Genomic DNA, 24,137 nt, shown 5'->3' with positions numbered 1-24,137 from the left:
CTTACAGGGCACTTACGTTTCAGATGGACGTGTAAACTTAAGAGTAAGTAGCTAATATATTTTAAACGCACGTTCTATATACTGTAAATGAAATTGTAAATGGGTGTCGTGACGCTGAGCGCTTGTGTTTTCTCTATTATAGTCACACAGCCTGATAGGAGATATAAATACTATTAAAGTGTGAGAATTAACTTGCGCTGGTCTATGGATGCCAAAAGGGTCTGGCTGCAGACTTGCACTTGCACTCTCAGACTTGCATTCTCAGACTTGCACTCTCAGACTTGCACTCTCAGACACTTGCACTTCCGGTAGTGACATTACTTGCAGTCTTTATTTTATATTTTGTTCTATTTATTTTTTGTTTGAATCTCTCAACATTTTACAACAGCAGCCAGGTGTTGAAGACAAGAAAAAATAAACTAAATTACGAAGTCACTTGCAATCGCCACTTGCACTCTGCTACCTGCGATGTCACTTGCAACCAACACAAATCGTGCATGTGACCAATGGAGACAAGACGCTGTGGTGATTAAACGATTAAAACTAAATTAGTAACATCACGTACAGGGGTCCTGCAAGAAAAAAAAAAAGACTCGCAAATCCGTGGCCACAAAACAGCAGAATATGAATGCAATGCGCAAAGTCTCTCATTAAGCGTTTTCCTCCCGTAGAAAACATAAACACTTAATATGGCTTATTAATGTATTAAGATGCTATTCAAATATCAAATTCAATATAGTTTATTAATATAACGAATAATGTATAAAACATAGCAAAACAGGCGCAAAACATGGCATAATGTGGCATAATAATAGACTAAGAAGATAAAGAAGAAACTCAATATGCCTCACATTGCAATGACCTATGTACATTGCACATAGGTCATTATTGTGACTTACATTCTTACATTTGCTATCCACACACATAATTGCATCAACAGGTAACTCAATATTTCTCAAGTACCCATCAGTCAGTAACTTGTAATATTGCAGGTCGTCTTCTGTGAGCCTTGCCCAGTCCAGTATCTCACCTGGTTTATGGTTGTCACTACAAACAAGCTCAGGTAGACCCTTAACATTTATGAACATAGAGACAGGAATATGGTCTGCCGTGGCCAGACCATATAGGACCTCAGCCTCCTTTATACAATCATGTGCATCAGCTGTAGATATACAGTGGTCCAACCAAGATGTAGTATGCCAAGCTTCACTCACATGTGCATAGCTATCAGCTGGCAGTAATTCCTTAGTGGACAAAATAACCTTGTTATCTTTGCAAAATTGTGTCAAGTGTTGACCAAAAAGTGAATTAATAACTGATATATCAGCATTCAGATCCCCCAAGACAAATATGGATGTATATTCACTTTCCCTTATGTAAGAACCTATAAAAGCAAGCTTATTCAAGTACTCATTTTCATTTTTGTGACATTCATATGGAGTGTATATATTTAAGATTATAAAAACATTCTTATTATGCACCACCTTAATTCCTATGCACCAGTCCACATCTAACCTGATCACAGTGACAAAAGGGTCAAATTTCTTTTGCCAGAATATGGCTACACCTCCTGGGATCCTGCCACGCAGAATTCTGGTATTTAGGTCTGTCGTGTATTCCCCTGCCCCATGGAAATCATTATGCACAGAGTTAAGTTTATCCAGATCTTGAATAGCTAAAAAAGTCTCTTGCAAACACACCACATCAGCATTCTCAAAGACCGTCAATAACCGTGCGTTGGGCTCTCGCTCCAGCATCCTGTCCAAGCTGCAGACCACTGGAGTTATAAGACACAACTCTCATAGCAGTTTATCATTGTTTAACATGCATGGGCCGCCCTTGACTCAGGCGCAATCATCTCTACATCAAGTGGTGCTTTAATACCTGCCCCTACCGCAGCCCTAGGCTTGCGATTCTCATAGAAGCACCTTACATAGGTCCCTTCTGGCCACAGCTGCGGTGCATACATCTCTGCTACTTCCTTGCATTCAGCTGTAACTTTGAAGGAGCTGTAACGAGTATACTCAGTGCCAATCTTCTGACAAGTCACATCTCTGGACAGTTGTTCTTTTAAATATCTAACCAGAGTCTCTGAGTCTAGGTCAGGAGCAAGCTTTGTCACGAACACACTCACCCGCTTAGTCGTCACTGCATGTATGTTCTCCACTGCACCAGTTCCAACTATTCCATAGGTCTTCTTCTCTCTGGGAGGATTCATACTAGTCTTGATCTGTACTGCAGCAGTAGATGGTTTTCCATAGCGTTGCTTGCGCTTGCCATGCTTTACTACACGGCTCCATGCAGGTGAGATCGCTACCTCACTCCCCCCGCCAGCTGTCCCAATGACGGGCAAGTCCAAGGGTCCGGGTCCAGGCTCCCTGTGACTTGGTCCATGGAGCTGGGCCTCTTCACTGGACATGGTTGTGGCTGCATTCCCCTTGCTGGCACTGGGTTGCTCAAACACACACAGTCGTTTACTAATGTCAGTAGTTATTCCACGAAGGTTCTCACAATCAGTCGACTGCTTACTCACAGTATTTTTCATGGAGACCAACTCTACACTTAGACGATCAATCTTACTAACCAGGCAAGATACATCAAGGCTATTAAAAGTCAGTGATGGCAAATCATCCAAGTGATAGGACACAAAGCGAGGAACATTCTCACCAACCTCATTCAGTAGTTTTAGACAACTCTTAACATTGTTGACATCTTTCAGTTGCCCTTTGTGAGCTACACAACGCTGCCCTGTGCCAGGGCACAGTTCAAACAGGACCTTCTTGGAGTTTTCAGTCCACTCTGATCCAAAGTGATTTACAGCCATTAGGATAATGTCATCCTGAGGCACAGTCTTCAGTTTGACAAAAAGGAAGCTTAACAGTTCATCTTCCACTATAGTTTTGCCATCGATAGTGGTGTAAATCTCAGGTTTAATCCTTTTTTTGATAACATGCCGTGCCTCTCTGTCATCGGCGGCCATCTTGAATCTTCTACTTTTAACGTTTACTATAGAAATGTTAAATGACCGACAGCTATATCCAGTGACGCAAACTTTTTTCTCAAATATGGCCATTTTGAGAGCGAGAGAGTGATATGTTTAAATTGTTTGCGTCTGTCTCTCTCCACAAAAATATGAAGCCGAGTTTAGTTACTTAAAAACAGCGATCTTACACCCCTCCTTGCTGAGAAATATAAGCGATTCAGCATTGATTAATAAAAGTCGCGTGGCAGCGCTGACAAATTTATGAGCTTCTGAATGTTACTTTTTGCACAGCGCGATCTCAGATCTGTGTGCGCGCGCGCACACGCATCAATTAATGCAGTGCATTAATATAGAACTGCGATTAAACTGAATGGTTTTAATGCATTGGCCTTGCCACACACACACACGTTCAGTACAGTCACACTGTATATCTGTTATTCAAGAAACTTTTGAAAAGTTAAAAAAACTATTTATGAAAAAATCTTCAGAAACTATTTGCATGTAAATCAAAATAGGCCTATTGATTTTTTTATTCTATCATTTAATAATGTGTATGTACTGTACAAAGCATTAATGCATACTGTATAATACAGAATGCATTAAAAAGAGGGGGTGGGGGTTGGCACAGTGGTTAACCAGAAACATTAAAAATGGCACATCAAGCCGAAAAGGTTGCCAACCCCTGGTCTAGCCAGAGGAGAACTGGCCCCCCGACTGAGCCTGGTTTCTGGTTCCAAGGTTTTATTCTCCATTCTGTCACTGATGGAGTTTTGGTTCCTTGCCGCTGTCACTTGCCTAGTTGGGAACACTTATTTTCCAGCGATATTGTCGACTTGACTGCACAGATACTATTTAAACTGAACTGAGCTGGATGATGACATCACTGAATTCAATGATGAACTGCCTTTAACTGAAAATTTAGTGTTTACTATTGTCCTTTTGCATTATTGACACACTATTTTACTATTTAATACTGTAAAGCTGCTTTGACACAATCTGTAGTGTTAAAAGCACTATATAAATAAAGGTGACTTGACTTGACTTACAATGTAGGTAGAGTCTAGGGCTACAGGATAAATTGAAATGAAATCAAAATCACAATTAGACTGAAGCTGCGATTGTCATGCATATCTTTCAGTGAAGCACAGTTCTGTGATCAGTAGTCTCGCGCAGAAAGTCCAAATACACCCCGCAGAAGAAACCCAAGAAACCCCTATAGCGGTTGCTGAATAAACAGAAGATTTAAATGCTTTCATTGATTCAACATGACTAATAAACACACAACTACAGCAATATATTGTATATCTGAGTTCTCATTATTATAATTTTCATTATAATAAAGTATATCTATAATGCAATGCTAATCGACATATCTTTTATCACTGCTTAGAATACTATGAAATATGTTGCGTGCCTTATTCTACGTAAGAAGCCACATCATCTCACAGAAGTAATTATTTCAAACACTCGGCTGACATTATGAGTTTGGAGTAAAAACATTATTAAGTGTGGTATTTTCACATGCATTCAGATAGAGCAGCATTTACCACACAGACCCGTAGTTCACTGAGAAGCTACGCAAACAGCTGTCATTATCGCAAACGATTTCATAATCGTACGATTATGTCGTCTGCAATTTTGCGTAGCTTGTCAGAGAACTACGGTTTTTATTAAATGCTGCTTCATCTGAAAGCAGGTGATGGAGATTTAATACTAATCCCAGAACCGGCTTTACTGACAAGATGTGCATGACAATCATGATCAGGGGCGTTGCACAAGATCCCAGGCCCTATGCATAGGCAGTCCTGATAGGCCCCCATGCCCACCCCCGAAAATATCCAAGTTAAATAAAATAAATTTTAGACTTTTCAAGGGCCCTCTGTTCCTTTTGGGCCCTGATAATCAGTACTGGTTTTACCCCCAGTCCGACGCCCCTGATCATGATTAATTGTGCAGCACTTGTAGAGTCTGAGTGAGAAGCATTTAGGTTCAAACTTGTGTAGAACTCCTGTTAAAGTCTTGGAATGTGTCTTTGAATATTTATCTGTGACATTTGAATTGCTGCTTGTGCAAAACTTGGGTTGGGGTGATTTTACCATGTAGGACACATTTCTGGAACTTATTTGAACATTTAGGGAGGACATTTTAAAATTTCTCTTTACAATATGTTGAGTACTGTTGATGCATAATTCACTTAAGACTTAGTGTGGCCCAGATAATGTATATTTATGGTTTATTTGGTTCATTATTAACTAAAATGTGGCTGTGCAGTGGCCTGGTTGTGGACCACTGCCAAAATGCTACCATTCCATGCAGCATTCAAGATTCAAGATTTTTATTTGTCACATACATGGTTATATGGAGACCAGCAGTGAAATGTAAGTCAGGTCCACTCCATGGACAGTGTAATTATTAAAGAATACATACACAAGAAAATTATACAAAAAATATGATATGGAAAAAGTAAGATAAAAAAGAATAAAATAAAATGCTTATAAAATAAAATGTGCAGGACAGTATTATTTAGACTTAATAAATATTAAGTTGTGCAGGAATGTACAAGAGGAGATTGTGCAAACAGGTTGTACAGAGTATTTACATAGCAGCAATAGAGGTAAAAAAGTAAATAATAAAAAATATAGTCATTGCTGTGTGTAAGTGTCAATGTCAGTATATTCAGTATCTTACTGATAATTAAGTGAAGTCATGTAGAGGTTAAGAGACTGGGTTTGAGTTTAGGAGCCTGAAGGCCTGGGGGAAGAAGCTCCTCCTAAGTCTTTCAGTTTTTGCCATCAGGCTACAAGAGCGCTAGATGGCAGCAAAATGAAAAGACAGTTACCAGGGTGAATTGTGTCTTTAATGATTTTAACAGCTCTGCTTTTGCAGTTTGAGGTAGATGTCCTGGGGAGAGCAGACCCTGAGATGCGCTCAGCTAAGCGCACAACTCTCTGCCTGGCTTTGCAGTCTTGACTGGAGCTGTTCCCATACCACACTGAGATACACTTTTCACAATACAGTTTTCATGATTGCTTGTGAGACCCTGAATTTTCTCAGCTGACGCAGATGGTACAGTCTTTGCCTGGCTTTCTTAACCTGAGTTTGAATGTGGGTAGTCCAAGTCAGGTCCTCGGAGATTTACACCAAGGTACTTGAAGCTGCTCACCCTCTCCACAGGGGTCCCGCTGATCATAAGAGGAGTATAGTGCCGCTGCTGTCTCTTCCTGAAGTCAACAATCAGCTCTTTAGTTTTACTCACATTCATAGAGAGACAATTGTGCTGGCACCATGATGTGAGTTTCTCTACCTCATCCAAGTATGCGGCTTCATTGTTGTTGAAAATGAGGCCCAGAACCACAGTATCATCAGCAGATTTGATAACAGATGTGGAGCTGTGGGAAGACATGCAGTCATGTGTGTAGAGAGAGTAAAGCAAGGGACTCAGGACACAGCCCTGTGGGGCTCCTACGTTCAGGGTGATGGAGTTGGAGGTGTACTGGCCTACTTTCACCACTTGAGGTTTGCCGGTGAGGAAATCAAGAATCCAGTTGCATAGTGAAGAATTCAGGCTGAGGTCCATGAGTTTGGAAGCTAGCTTGATGGGGACTATAGTATTGAAAGCTGAGCTATAGTCGTTGAATCACAACTGCAGAGGATTTGTTTCCAAAGGCACAGATGGTTCTGAGTCCTTGTCACATGTGTTGGGAGTCATTTAGCTGGAAATGTGACTCTATGCGTTCCCTGTATCGGTGTTTGGCGGCTCTTACCGCCCGTCAGAGAGCATAGCACGATGTTTTGTACTCACTCATGTTCCCAGACGAAAGCCCGGCGTTGTATGCAGCATGAATTGTTTCTGATTTGAGAAGGTCCTTATAGTCATTGTATCCATAGCTTGTTCGGTTAGCAGGTTTAGAAAGCTTAATACTACATCCGTGAACTCGCTGATGTCAGAGGAACTTGTTCGGAACATGTCCCAGTCTACGTCATCAAGAGCTGACTGTAGCATGGCTTCAGAGTGGGCAAACCAACGCGTCACTACCCTCTGCACCAGGGGTTCTTTCTTACCCTCTGCATGTGGGCCACATGAGGAATGTAGGGAAGACCAGGACTAGAATAAAAATCAACTCTGGCCTCAAATAAGTTATTTGGTTGGCTTACATGCAGCAATGCTAAGGCTTACCTGAGGCCCAAATCTGGCAAACAGTAGTGGTCCACCCAAAAGCCATCATTCTAAACAGAATGTGGGCTGGAGCAAGGTGTTGGATCTGGGCCGGATCTGGGCCAGAATTAAAATCAATGTTGCCCAAATTTGGGCCATTTCTTGTTTATTTTATTTATTTATTTTCATAGCTGACATTTGGCCTACCTATGGCTTGCTTGTGGCCCAAATTTTGCAAACAGGAGTGGACCACCCAAATGCCATCATTCTACACAGTATTTGAGCCAGAGCAAGGTGTTGGGTCTAGGCCAGAATTAAAATCAATGTGGCCCGTATTTGGGACAGTTCTGCTTTATTTGGTTTATTCATGGCTGACACTGGGCCTTCCTTTGGCTTGCTTGTGGCCCAAATTTGGCAAACAGGAGCTAACTGCCCAAGTGCCATAATTCTTCATAGTATGTGGGCCGGAGCAAGGAGTTGGATCTGGGCCGGATCTGGGCCAGAATTAAAATCAATGTTGCCCAAATTTGGGCCATTTCTTGTTTATTTTATTTATTTATTTTCATAGCTGACATTCGGCCTACCTATGGCTTGCTTGTGGCCCAAATTTTGCAAACAGGAGTGGACCACCCAAAAGCAAGTTGTTTAAACAGAACTTGAGCCAGAGCAAGGTGTTGGGTCTAGGCCAGAATTAAAATCAATGTGGCCCATATTTGGGACAGTTCTGCTTTATTTGGTTTATTCATGGCTGACACTGGGCCTTCCTTTGGCTTGCTTGTGGCCCAAATTTGGCAAACAGAAGCTAACTGCCCAAGTGCCATAATTCTTCATAGTATGTGGGCCGGAGCAAGGAGTTGGATCTGGGCTGGGTCTGGGCCAGAATTAAAATCAATACGGCCCAGATTTGGGCAAGTTCTGCTTTCTTTGGTTTATTCATGGCTGACATTAGGCCTTCCTTTGGCCCAAATTTGGAAAACAGGAGCATGCTGCCCAAGTGCCATCATTCCATGCAGTATGTGGGCCAGATGAAAGTGTCAGGAGTGAGCCTGATCTGGGCCTCAGAAAAAAAAATTGTCGTCTTGCTTTTCAGTGTTCTTTTCCAAAAGCTGGTATTTGCAAGATGATATTTGACGATTGTTTAACTCTTGTTTCTGCTAGAAGGATGTAAAACCACAGCCCATGTCTCTATTTTTATCTGACTTCTGCCTACTGCATTTCACAAGATATGACAACGCAACCTAGCAACAAACTTAATTCAGCTTAGGTGGGGAAAATATATGAAAATATGTAGATAATGACATAATGGATTCATTCATTTTACATTTATCAATCAAAAAATAAATCATGATGTTGTAAGAGGATGTAAGTCTCTATTCCAAATGGCTTTTTAGGTACCTTCTTCTTTTCATCTGCTTGCATCAAATTCTATAAAGGCATATGTTTTGACTTCTGAAGATTATTATACCTAGATTTAAATTACTCATCAATACTACTTCAAGTTTTGCGTTCATAAAGAAAACAACATGTAACCAGTGCCGTAAGCAGTGCCGGCATTTCTGAATTTAAATCTTTAGCATACCACCACTTTTTCTTGTGTACCTGCACTTCTCACATGTTGCCGGTACTTTGCTTCTCTGAGTCAAAACATCAGAAAATAAGTGCACAAGAATGTCCCAGGTCTGAGAAATGCCAAAGGTCAGTGGCCTTAGCTCACACTAAAACCACACTATGGGCTTGTCCAAATACCCACATTTGGTGGTCTTTGCACTTGACCACTTGTCTACTTACAGTACATGACATATTTACTGTATTAGGCCCAAGTTTTCAATTAGGTGTGAAGACCACAAGTGTGTGTAGAACCTTTCATTACCCGATGCCACACACTTATAGTGTAGTAGGGTACAACGGGGCTAAAGGCGCCCGGGTAAAAGGTGTCTTCGATATTATTTTAATCTAAACCACTAGATGGCACAAAATCGTGGCGTAGCACTTTCCAAACCATCTGCTTTTCAAGATGCACGAGTGTATTTGTCTGATCTTTGTGATTGCGCGCAGCAGTGCAAAGTTGATTCTGTGCTTACTTGATCTAATGTTTTATGTTTTTTTAAAATGTTGTAGATTTAAGTAGCAAATGAGAATAGCTCAAATTAATGCATATATTTTGAGACAAAAGTCTTCTTTATGATTTAAGCAAACAGTTTACGAACGAATATGTAAAAGTATGGTATTTGGGGTAAAAAGCACCCCTGCTGTTGGGGCTAAAGGCGCACAGTAATTTACATGATAATTAATAAATGGCTGACTTTTCCATTTGTTGACATAACATGGTTAGATTCAGATGGTAAATATATATTATGTTGAGATAATTACCATGTTTAGAATGAAACCATCATATTTAAAAACATGATATTAATCATATTGTATAATAAAATATAATTTATCGTTACTACTGTAAATATAAATTCAATTATTATTGGATCTCCTTAAATACTTTCAGAATCTTTACTTATAACTTAACTTATTACTTATTATTTTGTTTCTGTATTTTAAAATATATTTTTTATATTAACATATTTTAATTAATTAAATTAATTATTTTATTATTTTTTACTTACACTATTTTCTTTTTTAATACTGTAAAGCTGCTTTGACACCATCTGTAGTGTTAAAAGCGCTGTATATAAAAGGTGACTTGACTTGACTTGACTTCTGGTATTTAAAACTGGTATTTGCAAGATGATATTTGACGATTGCTTAACTCTTGTTTCTTCTAGTAGGATGTAAAACCACAACCCACGTCTCTATTTTTATCTGACTTCTTCCTATTGCATTTCACAAGATATGACAACGCAAACTAGCAACTAACTTAATTCAGCTTAGGTGAGGGAAATAATTGAAAATACATAGATAATGACATAATGGTTAAATTCATATGACGTTTATCGATTGAAAATATATCATGATGTTGTAAGAGGATGTAAGTCTCTATTCCAATTGGCTTTTTAGGCAGCTTCTTCTTTTCATCTGCTTGGATCAAGACAAAGGTCTTCTTTATGATTTTCAAATAAGCAGAAAATAGTACAAACTTTGCTAAAGTGATTATTTTGAACAAGTATTAACTTGTAAAATGTATTTGAAGTAGCTGAAGTATTTATATGAATACTGTGTGCCTTTAACCCCATGCTGGTGAGCCTTTTAAAGGAAAAAAAGGCCCCCCTTGCCACCTCATACATTTATAAGATTTTTAAACAAAATAAACAACTTGAATGATTTATTTCCACACAAAATCTGTTGCTCCATTAATGTCCAATACAACATTTATATTTTTTCTGCAACTATACATTGTAGGCGCACTGTAGGCACACTTTAGCCCCATTGTACCCTATAAATGCAAAAGTTGACAGAGCTTTATTTTCATATTTGATACTTTGCATTTTAAAATTATCTTCTAAATGTCTGTTCAGTAGTCTCTGTAACAGATGACACAATTTAGTATTTGTGGTGCTTCTAATTAAGTGATAAAAAGCAGATGTTGTAATAAAAAAATAAAAAAAAATAGTTGGCACACCACAGCTCCAAAAGCAGAAAAATATTAATTTATGTTCTCACCACAGGTAACGTTTCAAGGCAAGAATCTCTTCATTTTAGACTCAAAACATCACCTGTGGTGAGAACATATATGTATTTTTACTTTTGGAGCTGTGCTGTGCCAACTTTGCTCTTGCTGTTTGAAGTCTGTGTGCTTGACCACCCACATTGAGCTTTTGGCCTGTTGGATATGCGCACTTTGATTGTACACTTTGTAAAAAAAAAAATACATAAACATACTCATATTTGCACCTATACAATATGCAACACTTAATGTTTTATAACCAAATTATATATATATAATTATTATTAATATTTAACTTGCACTGCAAAGGTTTCCCCTACCTCTCATTAGATCTCTGCTAAAAGCCTCACGATTTATTTCTAGAACACGATGCATGATACTCTTAGCCTTGAATACCGCTCGGTATGGCTGGGTGATAAAACGATAACGATAATTATCTTGTTATAATTTTCCTCATTAAACAATAACAAGAGTTTGATAAATGTTCGATATAATGTTTATGCTGTAAAAGTGGAAATAAATTGGAGCTTTGTACATTAAAAATTAAAATTGGTAGACTATATTGAGTGACTTTAAAGGGATATTCAAAAATACACCCAATTAAAAGAGTGCTAGAAAATTGCTGGGAGCTATGTTAATTTGAACAGTTTTGGATGGAGAGCAAATAAAGAGGCGCATCAAATTGAAATTATTATACAGCTGTCAGACTTGTATTCCTGTTTTGTTGTGCCCACAACCCCCCCCCCCCCCCCCCATGTGCTTCCCGTGACAAAGTTTCTCACTCTCATTTTGATTAGTCATTTGGTTCAGGTGTGTCCCATTGTGTTTTCCCTCACCATTGTGTTCTAAGTTTGTTAATTAAACTGCACTTCCTGTCTTCGCCTTCCTTCCTGCATCACCGTGACACCAGCAACACCATGGTTATTCCCAATGCCTGTAGTTGACTTTCAGCTTAAATAATGATATAGACATAAGACATAAATACCTGGATCAGAATTATTTATCATCAGTTAAGTTATATACAGATGGATCTAAAGATCCAGATACAGGACACACAGCATCAGAAGTATATATACCAAAGTATAGCTGTAAAATAGCAAAAAGAACATCTAATCATATCAGTTTATACAACAGAGATGCTTGCAATATTACTGGCTCTGCAGTGGGTGGAAGAAACAAATGTGCACAACAATACAGTCAGAAGACTTTACAATCTACAAAGCACCATCATTTACCATTGATTACTGTACTAACACTAACTACACCATGGTATTGTGGCAGAAATCTGAGATATTCATGTCAATTTTTTTATTATATTATTAATGTAGACATGTATTAAAAGAGTAATGATATATACAGTATTTTTTGTCATAGCATTTGTGCATTTGTACTAATTGTTTTAGACTAGTCTACTGTTTTTCATACAGATATGTAGAAACCATATAGGCCTAGTTCCCCTGTTATCATGATGTTGTGGTGGTATATGTGGTTTTAACTGTGGTTATTATGATCTTGTTATTATGTTGTTGTTTTGAAGATACGTGTCAAAGTCAGGCAACACCCATTTCATGATTTGAAACAAATATCACTCATTAAAACATGCAGAAACTAAGAAATTATTTTTTACGTTAAGATATTTTTTATATATCTATGCTCATGCCCACTTGAACATGTAGATCAAATACAGTAAATATGACATAAGTAATTTCAAATAATAAAAGTGGGTTTGCATTCTTGATAAGAGGATCCTTGCAAGATAAGGCAGCAATGAGCCATATAAAAAAACATAATAAAGTTTAGGGTTCATTGGCAGGATACTATATTCTGCATTAATGCAAACAAAAGGAAAATAATAATGATAATAAATAAATAAACTGCTATAAATTAATTAGTAACAGTTGAGTAAATCAATGTAGATTACTATATTAATTAATACAATACTATAATAATATAATACAGACTAGCTTACCTGTTGTCATCATGATTTTTGCTTGATATTCTGTCTAAGTGGAAATATTACACCATAATCCATGACAATGTAATATTTTTTTTCTTTATGAAGACTAGAATAAAGCATTATGGTCACACTTTATTTTAAGTTCAAATTCACGCTAAAAACAAACTATTAACTACGACTTTGGCTCAAAGGCTGTGTGGGGTTCCCCAGGGTTCGATTTTAGCTCCTATTTTATTCTCTCTATATATGCTACCTCTTGGTTCTATCTTTCGGAAACACAACATGTATTTTCACTGCTTGATGTTTGCTTTTTTTTTTTTTTTTTTTTTTTTTTTTTTACATTGCATTGCTTGTTTGTATGTAATTTTTAATTAAGTGTTTTATCCTACTGTTTGTGAAGCACCTTGGGCAACGCCTGTTGTATTATGTGTGCTATATATATATAAAAAAATAATAAAATTAAAATTAAACTCCTAATTTGCTGCGAATTAATAGCTTTTAAGGTAGTTATAAGGTTGAGATATCGGGTAGGATTAGGGATGTAGCCTAGATCATGCAGAATGCTTTATAAGTAAACAACCAATATGTTAATAATAGGCATGCTAATAAGTAACTAGTTAATAGTGAGAATTGGTCTCTATACTAAAGTGTTACCAACAGTATTTACTTACATATCCGCTGATTCATTATTATTGACTTATTTATGAATATCGTGGAAACCCCACTGCACCACATCAAAGTCACCGCAGACTGCCGTGCCGTATCACAACATGCCAAAGTTTGTGTTTTTTTTTTTCTGTTCACTGCGATTGAAGGCTCTGTGCAATAAATAAAATAATGAAATCAAACACAATTAATAAAAAAGACACTGAAAAGTAAGATTCAAAATTCGAGACGTCGTGACGCAGTGGTCCATTTGGCCACGGTTGGTGATGTCATTCGTCCGCGACATCACACTCGTAGCATGTTATGCTAACCGACAGTGCAAAACAAGTAGAGGTTCTTTTTTCGTTAAAGGTGTGTATCTTACTTTATATATTTGACAGCTAAAGTGGATCAGTGATTTAAGGTTAGGCAATAGCCATTTAGTCTATTTATATAGTACAATAATCATTGCAAAGCCGCATGGAAGTGAAAGCTAAATATTTAAATAATTATTTACTGTAAAAACAGTCTTTTATTATGTTTTTATGAGGGATATTCTAGCTGCAGGTAAATTTAGACTGTGATTTTATGTTTAAAATATACACACGCCAAATTTAACGTTACTTATTGTTTGAAAACGCTAGCTTTTGTTACATAGCCCAGCGGTGTTTTGAATGCGTTTAAATCATGCTCTTGAAAGTATGTTTCATGTGTGTGTATTTCAGAGTTTTTGGTTGGGCAGGAGGTAAAATGTCTTTATATGATGATCTCGGGGTCGCGACAAGCGACACTAAAACAGAAGGGTGGTCTAAAAACTTCAAACTGCTTCAGTCTCAGTTGAAAGTGAAGAAAGCTGCACTGACACAAGCAAAGGTGGGTCAATGTTTAAGATGATGCAGTCCACAGGAAATCACTATAGATCCTTAGATTTAGAACTTAAGATAATACGTATCTAGGTTCACATTGTCATGCAATGCCTGGAATATTTCATTTTATTTATTTGTTTTTATTTTAAAATGATTTCCCATTTGGAAAAGACCATATTTATTTTATTAATTATATTTAAAATATTAAATTAGTTGAAAATCGATCTGTCTTTTGATTTTTTTACATCGTTATCCAGTGATAACAATGACTGGAAATGTTATGGAAATTCATTCTTGTGACGTGTTAAGTCAGAAGGTGTGAGAACCGATAATAAATGAATCTGACATCTTCTGTAGACTCAGAGGACGAGACAGTCCAATGTTCTAGCTCCAGTGATTGATCTGAAGAGAGGAAGTGCTGTAGATGACAGGCAGATCTCTGATACACCTCCACACATTGCTGCAGGAATGAAGGTAAACTGTGTGGATATTACTGTCTCAATATTGGCATCAAGGGCTGCACTTTGTTTATTTGTTTTTTTTAATAATAATAATAAAACAAGAGCTCCAGATTTACTTTGTATGTTAGTAGGGCTACACATATTTGGCCAAAAATATGACTATAAAATAATAATAATGATGAATTTTATTATTGTTGTTATTATTAGTAATAGTAGTGCACACACACACACACACATATATATATATATATATATATATATATATATATATATATATATATATATATATATATATATATATATATATATATATATATATATAAATATATATAATAGCAGCCTTTGCAATTTGATAACTACACTAAGTGGTTCATTGTGTGTCTTTGACTGTGTGTGCCTATGGAAGGACTCGACATCAGTTGGCTTTTCATCCGGAGATGTGCTGATTCCATTGGCTGATGAGTATGACCCCATGTTTCCCAACGACTATGAGAAAGTGGTGAAGAAACACTGAGAAGAACGACAAAGACAGAGAGAACAGGAGCGTCAGAAAGAGATTGAGGAGAGAGAGAAGTATGCACCCATGATTTCCCGTTCATTTATTCAGAAAATAATGTCAGTTTTTGGTAAATCTGTTAATTGCCAACCAATATGGCTACCAATATTTTTGATGACTGATGCCAATATCTTAAAGAGTAGTCTGGCCAATATATATGATATCAGAATATTTTGTTTAATAATAAATAATACAACCATGACAATTACGTTAATATATATTTTTTCGGTAAGGTTTACTAAAATAATTCGAAATACAATTACCAATAACTTTAAATGTTTTAGTACAAAAAAAGAGAGGGCATAAAATGGAAAGTTTGCATCTTCTGATGTGTGTTTTATACGCAATGCTTTGCTGGGTCCAAAATAGCTCACTTGTTCACTCGTTCGCTATTTATTGCACAAAGAATACCTCTTAGTTCACAATATTTGCAAAAATGAATCAATTTAGACAGACTTATAGACTGTACTTTTAATTTACACAGAGTAACACTGAAGATGAATATTCAGCTTTGCCATCAAGCAATAAATTACATTTGAAAAAAAGTTCAATTTATTACATTTTATTCCACAGTATTAATCAAACTGATCAAATGAATGAAACTTGGAGTGCTCGAGACTTATTTCAGAAATGTTCAAATATCTTAATTATTCCAAACTTATGACAGGTCGTGTATTCCTGATCTGCATAGATTAGTGTTGTTTTGTTTTGAACTGTGTGTTAGGAAACGTAAAGAGAGGCACGAAGGAGGTGGAGCGCCAAGTGGATTTTCACGTTTCCCAACAGAAGGCGAATCAGATGAGGAGGAGGAGTATGAGAGAGAAAAGAGGAAGAGGAGTGAGTGAAACATTTCTTCATTTCTCCTTTCTGTCTTTAGATCTCACTTCCCTATACTTTGTCACTTGAGATTGAATCCAAGATGTTAATACCAGGAGGTCTAAGTAGGGCAGTTGATAGGAGCATCAGTGTTGTTGTAAGATTTTGTTTATATGGCACACAGATATGGGTGGAGCTGCCATCGCCCCTCCGACATCACTAGTGGAGCGAGACAGTAAGTAAATCTCACTGACCTTAAAAAAATATTTCATGTCCTTCCCAAGTCTGAAATCATAATGTGATGTTTAGGGATGCACAGGATGTTCGGCAACCAAAATAAGCGAAAAAAAGAATAATATGTCCCGAACAAAACAGCTTGGGGCGTATCTGCTTGTTAGCCAGGGAAAATCTGCACTGAAAGCATGTGCCAATGCGATACGTGCGACAAACATCTTCCCAAATTCGTAATGAGAATCATTTATAAATCTGCTGTTGTCAACAAGAAGAAGCACTGAAAACTTCCTGTGGTTTTCTGCCGAAATAAAAGCTGAGAAAAGCAACAACTCAGTCAACATTCATAAATGTTAGTGTTGTAAATTTACTGTTGTTCTGTAAAATAAAATAAGACTATTATAATGATAATAATAATTATCCTACAACAGCTTTGTTAATAGATTTATTACAGCATTCACACATAGTGTTCAAATTGGGATCTGTAATATATTCCAATGTTTTAAAGGAAGTTTATTCTGCTCAGCAAGGCTGCATTTATTTGTACAGTAAAAATACATGTCTGATTCAAAGAAGGGGGTCTCAAAAATATTGCTTTACTAACTTATTCACTTTAAGTTAAATTGTGCTTCGTTGGTATCATGTCAGCTAGAATGTTAAAAGATGTTCATTGTTAAGTAAATATTTTTCAATTGTTGTTTTGTAATTTATTTTTTTATTTAAAAAACAGGTCAAAACAGTAAAAAGCACATTTTGGCTATATTTAATTTATGCAATGGTAAAAAAAAAGGCAAAATACATGGGGAAAAAATGCGAACAACTGTGTTTGTTATTCAGCCCTCAGCCTAATGTTTCATTTTGTTCAGCTTCGGCCAAGAATTTAAATTTCGGTGCATCCCTGATGATGTTGATTTTGTGTGTTGTCGAATCGTGTCTGCAGCTTTACACAGTCTTGGGTCTAGTTGGGGATATGTGAGTAAATAAAACCATGTGTTTATTGTCATGACAGCATCATTTTCATATGATGAAGATGGTCGGCAGAGGTCGAAAGCAGCAATCCCACCTCCCATTTTTGATGACTGTGATAGACCTCGATCTCCCCCGGGACCAACAAATTCATTCCTGGCCAACATGGGGTAAGAGAGCTATATGCATTATTATAATTTTTCTTTCTTGTTTTCTCGTGATCACAACTTACACCGTGTCTACACCAGACGCGAGTGGCGTGACAAAATACTATAGAACTCATCATAATCAGTGCCACTGTCTTCACTGGATGCGGTACTGCGAGACAAATCCCCGACAGAAAACTGCTGCTGCGTTCTATTTATGACATATTGACACAAATTTCAAATGATTTTCAACGGTTGCTTTGTCGCATCCGGTGTAGACACGGTGATAATCCTGACGTGATCTTGACATAACAAAAGTGGTTCTTTGAACAGTGATTGTTTGATTTTTAAAACAATGCATAGTGAATCTACTGTTGCTATAGTAACAAATGCTACCTTGACGGGGAGATTCTAAAATATTAGTAATTCAAACTATCTAAATTAACAGTGTTTTTAAAAGACCAAACTCAGTATACACATTATTAGTAATTCATACTATTTACAGACAAGAAGATGAGCCCATAATAAGAACGCAATGTGTTTAATTCCGTGTTGAGCATTTTCCTCCCAGAGAATACTGTATGGACAACACTTAATGTGGCTTAATGCGTTCAGGCAGTGTTTTTAAAAGACCAAACTCGGTATACACATCATTAATATAAAAGCATTACAGACAAGCAAATGAGTTCATAATAAGAACGCGATGATTAAATATATAAATTATTTATTTATTTAAAAAAAAAATTGGTACAGTGAATTTAAATTTCCAAACAATTTATTTTAAAGAGCTGGATTTTAATTGAACAAAAACAAAGCAAACAAAAAAAAAAAAAAAAATCCATTAATAATATTTAGTATAAATAAAGGTTTATGTAAGATTTCCAAATAATTTATTTGAAATAATTTTGGGTCACACTTTAGTTTGGGGAGCAGTTGTCACTATTAACTATGATTTTTGCCTCAAGTGCTGAGGCGTGGAGTATGATTAAGAAATCTAAAATATGCTCATTCAGAATAAGACATTAATATATGCTGTAATAAGCAGCCAATATGCTAGTAATATGCATGCTAATAAGCAAGTTGTTAATAGTGGGAATTGGTTGATTGGAATATTTAGATGTACCCAAATACTTTACATTCAATGATAGGATTTATATTTATCCAGAAAATCTTGATTTAACACAATAATTCTTAATATAAATAAAGATTTATGCTTAAACAATAAATGTAGATTTTCAAAGAATTGATTTTACATCTAACTAAAGGATTTAAATTTAACCAGGACATTTTGATTTAACTAAAAGTTATGTAAATCTTATAACATTTAATAGAAATGAAGATTTGAACTATGAATTAACATATAAATGAATTTCTATTTAAAGAATTGATTTGAAATATCACATTTAAATTTGGAGTCTGACGCATAAAATTTGAGTTTGATCAGTTGTACACTACACTTGTATATGAAGTGTATTATATGTCATTAATTTATTCCTCTGCTTGTCTGTGTGTGTTGTTCAGTGGTACTGTGGCTCATAAAATCATGCAGAAGTATGGTTTCCGAGATGGGCAGGGCCTTGGAAAACACGAGCAGGGGTTGAGCACGGCGCTCTCAGTGGAGAAAACCAGCAAGCGTGGGGGCAAGATTATTATTGGAGACTCAGCGGAAAAGAGTGAGATCATATACACGCACACGCACGCACACGCACTCGCAAGCACACAGCAAATATGTACAAACCCACACACCACAGGTCCAAAATAAACATCCTCTTAATTTGTACCATGTTTGTTTTCAACCCCATGTTTTGTCATTTGCACAACCCATTTGAATGTATGTGTATGTTTCAGCATCAGGATCCAGTCTGAATGTGGCTGATCCACAAAGTTCTAATTCAGGTTTGGCTTTATTTTATTTCCTGTTTCCCATATTAGTCATTTACTTATAATATTTTTTTCCATCTTGATCACCCATATGTGCACTGTTAGTCATTTGAAACCAGCAACTACACACATTTGTGCCCATCGTGCACATCTGTTATGCAAATAGTGGCAACCGTAACGTCCCCAACATGGGCAAACAGATATTACAGTAGATAAAGACATTATTATGAGACGTCCTTTCAGGTTGCGCTATATGGTTAACATTAGGGCTACAAAAAAATGATTCATTGCGATTAATCGCATTCAAAATAAAAGTTATGTTTTCATACTATATGTGTGTGTACTGTGTATATTTAGTATGTATATATAAATACACACACATGCATGTATACATCAAGGAAAAATTTTAGATTTATATATTTATATAAATTATTTACAAGTGTAAATATACATACAAATGTTTGTAAAAATACATACATGTGCATTTATTAGGGCTGTCAAATGATTAATCACGATTAATCACATCCAAAATAAAAGTTTTGTTTACATAATATATGTATGTGTACAGGGTATATTTATTATGTATATATAAATACACAAACATAAATTATATATTTAGAAAATATTTACATGTATATACATTTATATATTTATATTCTTATATTTTATATTATATATAAATATATTTAATATATAAACATAACATATTCTTCTTAAATATATACATGCATGTGTGTGTATTTATATATACATAATAAATATACACAGTATACACACATATATTATGTAAACAAAACTTTTATTTTGGATGTGATTAATCGTGATTAATCATTTGACAGCCCTAGTATTTATATAAACATAATAAATATATACAATACATACACATATAGCATGTAAACAAACTTTTATTTTGAATGTGATTAATCGCAATTAATCGTTCTGCAGCCCTAGTTAAAATATGATATTTTCTGGCTTTTTACTATATTTAGTATATGTAGATTATGTATTTGCTTATCTTTTTTCATATCGTTAGAACTGTCATTTTGACCAAAAATACATCAAATTCAATTATTAAACTATGGTAAAAAATTTGTTAAAATAATCTTGTTTCCCACAATGCTTTTCACCACGTGAACACAAAGGAAGAATCACATTTAATCGTTCTCATTTGTATGCACCAGTATTACAATACATACCTGCATATACACTATTGTTCAAAAGTTTGGTGCTGGGAAGATTTTATTTGTTTAGTTATTATTATTATTATTATTAATAATAACAAACAACTATGATAATTTTTTTTGTTGTTTTGTTTTAATTTTTTTTACAAATAACCATTTTGCTGCACCTGTTTATTACTGTTATCATCAGTAAAGAGTTGTTTGTGCTGGTATATGAAGCTGTATGTTGTGATTTTAAATAGAAGTGTACTGTCCGTTTTATAGCGGATGCCTCAAAGAAAAACGAGACCAACCCTCTTACAGAGATTCTCAAATGTCCAACAAAAGTGGTGTTGCTGCGGGTAAGCTGTGTGTTTTCTTTCTAAACCTCGCAAAAAGCTCTTGCAGCTGCTTTGTAAGAATTAAATAGAACTTCAAAAATATCTGTTTTGGAAATGTAAGTGTGATTAAAGTTATGTGCTCCACCCATTTAGGTTGAAACATTAGCACTAAAGCAGAATTCGGAATTAAGTTCTCAATTTATTCCACTCGCTTACTTAAAAATAATAGTAAAAAGGCATAGAAATGTATTACAGGGCAACTTTCAGTGCTGTTTTTGGCCCCAGTCCCAGTTAATTTGTGCCCCTTTTGACAGGATATTACATGACAAGCAGCTGATAGTCAGGACAATTTAGTTTAGTTTGCACATAAAAACTGTCTGTGTGTGTAGAACATGGTTGGAAGGGGGGAAGTGGATGAAGACCTGGAAGCTGAGACTAAAGAAGAGTGTGAGAAATATGGCAAAGTCATCAAGTGTGTCATCTTTGAGGTGAGCATTAAGTCAAGCGTGTCTCGCATGCCGCCGAAAGCAAGTCAGTATCTGTCGCTGACATGAAACCTGTGTGTCTGGCTTGTGTTTACAGATCGCTGGTGTTTCTGACGAAGAGGCTGTCCGCATTTTCCTGGAGTTCGAACGAGTCGAATCGGCCATTAAAGGTGAGTGGTTTAAAGACCAACTTAAAGAGTGTGTGTGCAGGTGGTCTTTATTCCAAGTGTCCCAGATCTTACTTAATAAAGCAGGTAAATGTGTGAAGGCCGTCCCATAGGTGTTACATCACCTTGCTGGTTACATCACTTCCTCACCACAAGGGATAGCAGACCAAACCAGTTTCCACGCACTCACTTTTAAACACTGACCGCAATATTAACTGGCTGGATATGAACTCATCCTTCAAAGCCTTTTTAACCTCAACAAGGGCAATTAGTTCCAGATTTAAGGCATTCATTGCCTGCAAAGGATTCTCAACAAAATGTTAAAAATTAACATTTTATTTATGATTATATTTATTTGTCCAATTACATCTGAGCCCCTGAAAATGAGGGGATGGTGTAGAAAATTGATTGTAATTCCTAAGCATTTTATATTTTTGTTCAACCCCTTGAATTAAAGCTGTTTCATTTGAATTCTATTCTGGTGGCATACAGCCAAAATTATGAATATTGTAAGTGTTCAAATATATATGGACCTTACTGTATATGTTTTACAGAATTCTTTGATGAATAGAAAGTTCAAAAGAATAGCATTTATTTGAAATATAAATCATTTGAAACATTAAATGACTGATCAATTTAATGTGCCCTTGCTGAATATGTACTGAAGTACTGCTTAAAACAAGAGAAAGAAAAGAAAACAGGGGAGACCTGTTCAATTACAATTAACATTTTTGCAATTCTGCAGCTAAAATTACACACTTTTTAAGTATCCAAATTCAGTGTTTGGCCACTGTAAGTCAGGCATCTGGAAACAAAGCAAGCCTGAAAAAACACTCTGAAACGAACGCCTGTTTCTCTTCTCAGGGTTGGGCTAAAGCTCTAAGAATGCAACAAAGCAAACAAAGACGATTGATAACAGTTGGTTAGGAAGGCTTTTGTTAGTGGGTTGTTTAAATTGACTTTTTAGAGGTGCTGAGTGTTGCCATGCCATCAAGGTTACTTTTGATCATAGATCATTATTAAAAACCCACTTTAATATTTTAAAATGGCAACAACGCTCTGGTGAGATCACGGAAAACCCAAACACTTTGTGTAGGGGATGTTTTTAATGTTTTATTTAGCAGCTAAGTATGTGTCTTGACACCTTGCATTTTTTTTCGTTCCTTTGCCCTGGTCTCATGTTATTCAACATATATACATTGTAATATTATATTGTACCATTATATTATATATGTATGTGTGTTTATGTTTGTGTGTGTGTGTGTATGTGTGTATATATATTACACACACACACACACACACACACACACACACACACACACACACACACACAAACACAAGTATATATATATATATATGTGCATATATATATATATATATATATATATATATATATATATATATATATATATATATATATATATACACACACACACACACATTTTCTTTATTCTATTACTTCAAATAAACTAGGCAAAATCATTAAAATCAATATTTTTAAAATCATTTTCCTGTAACAAGAAATTTAACTGCAAAGACATAATAGGAAATGAGGTCATATCCTGACAACCTCTATGTTTAAACCAATATTTAACTTTGAGGCCGTGCCCTAGGTGACTGTTTAATGCTTTAGGACAGTGCCATCCACTGGTCATAACTTACAAATCATGGTAAATTTATTTATAGCCTTTGAACTTCTTGTCCAAAAGTCACAAACCATAACTTGCGTCCAAACATTTCTGTTCCACTTTACAATGTGCAATTTGTGCTTATATTCTCATAATTGCAACTGCATTAGAATTATTTTACTATGTGCTATAATATCTATTAAATTGTATATTTTATATATTATTTTGTAAACAATTTTATATATCTAATAACGTTTAATATATTTTTTATGTGTGTACTGAGCCAGTGTCATAGTATATTTACAGTATATTTATCTTGATCTATTAGTAGTTTTAAATGTAAACATAACTGTGCTGTTGTTTTTGTCCTCCTCAGCTGTGGTGGATCTGAATGGGCGGTACTTCGGAGGTCGCGTGGTGAAGGCCTGTTTTTATAACTTGGATAGGTTTCGTGTTTTAGACCTGGGAGATCAGGTGTGAGTGGGAGATCCAGACCTGCACAACCAGGAAAGAATAAGCACCAGGAAGAAGTAATTTGTCTTTTTGTAAATAGCATGAGTAATTTTATACACCCTTGTAAAACATTAGCTTGTGTGCCCCTTTCCACAATACGTTTTTGATATCTCAGTTTAATGTGCAGAGTGTTAAGTAAGCCATTTATGGTTTACTTTCTGATAATTGAGCACTGTGTTGCTTTTTGCAGTGGGTCTATTTGTTTGGCTCAACTAGAAAAATGAGAAAAGTGTTGTTAGTATTAAAAACTCATCTTCTCCAGTAGTTACTACATGGTTTTAAAGAAAGAAACAATTACAAGCTCATGTTGAATGGGGTGATGATGATGGTGATGAATGAGTCCTGGTTCATGATTTATATAATCAGACATACAAGTCCCTGTGCGACTCTAGAAAGTAGGAAACCTACATTCTTCTGTTGTGACATAACGGCGACTCCCATGAGCCCTCACTCTCTGGTCCACACACTATTGATAGACTTAAAGAATGATACTTTTTCGTAATGCGTGTCTTGACCTGAGCAGAAATTGGGTTTGGCGTGTTACTCAATAAAAGGTGATTTCATAA

General features: G+C 35.9%; 1 protein-coding gene across 1 annotated transcript; it reads left to right on the top strand.

Moving 5' to 3' along the window:
* Window positions 1–13,584: 13,584 nt before the first annotated feature.
* On the top strand, window positions 13,585–24,137 carry LOC109074079 (splicing factor 45-like). Its single transcript, XM_042722285.1, is given in 12 exon segments — window positions 13,585–13,726; window positions 14,080–14,227; window positions 14,578–14,694; window positions 15,088–15,254; window positions 15,962–16,074; window positions 16,238–16,288; window positions 17,294–17,420; window positions 18,918–19,069; window positions 20,723–20,799; window positions 21,168–21,266; window positions 21,361–21,433; window positions 23,435–24,137. Coding segments are annotated over 11 exon segments (1,203 nt in total). The 5' UTR covers window positions 13,585–13,726; window positions 14,080–14,104; the 3' UTR covers window positions 23,539–24,137.

This window comes from Cyprinus carpio, chromosome B4 (assembly GCF_018340385.1).
Source record: "Cyprinus carpio isolate SPL01 chromosome B4, ASM1834038v1, whole genome shotgun sequence".
NCBI lineage: Eukaryota > Metazoa > Chordata > Actinopteri > Cypriniformes > Cyprinidae > Cyprinus > Cyprinus carpio.
The sequence above is the reverse complement of the archived record's forward strand: the minus strand, read 5'-3'. Positions and strand labels throughout refer to the sequence as shown.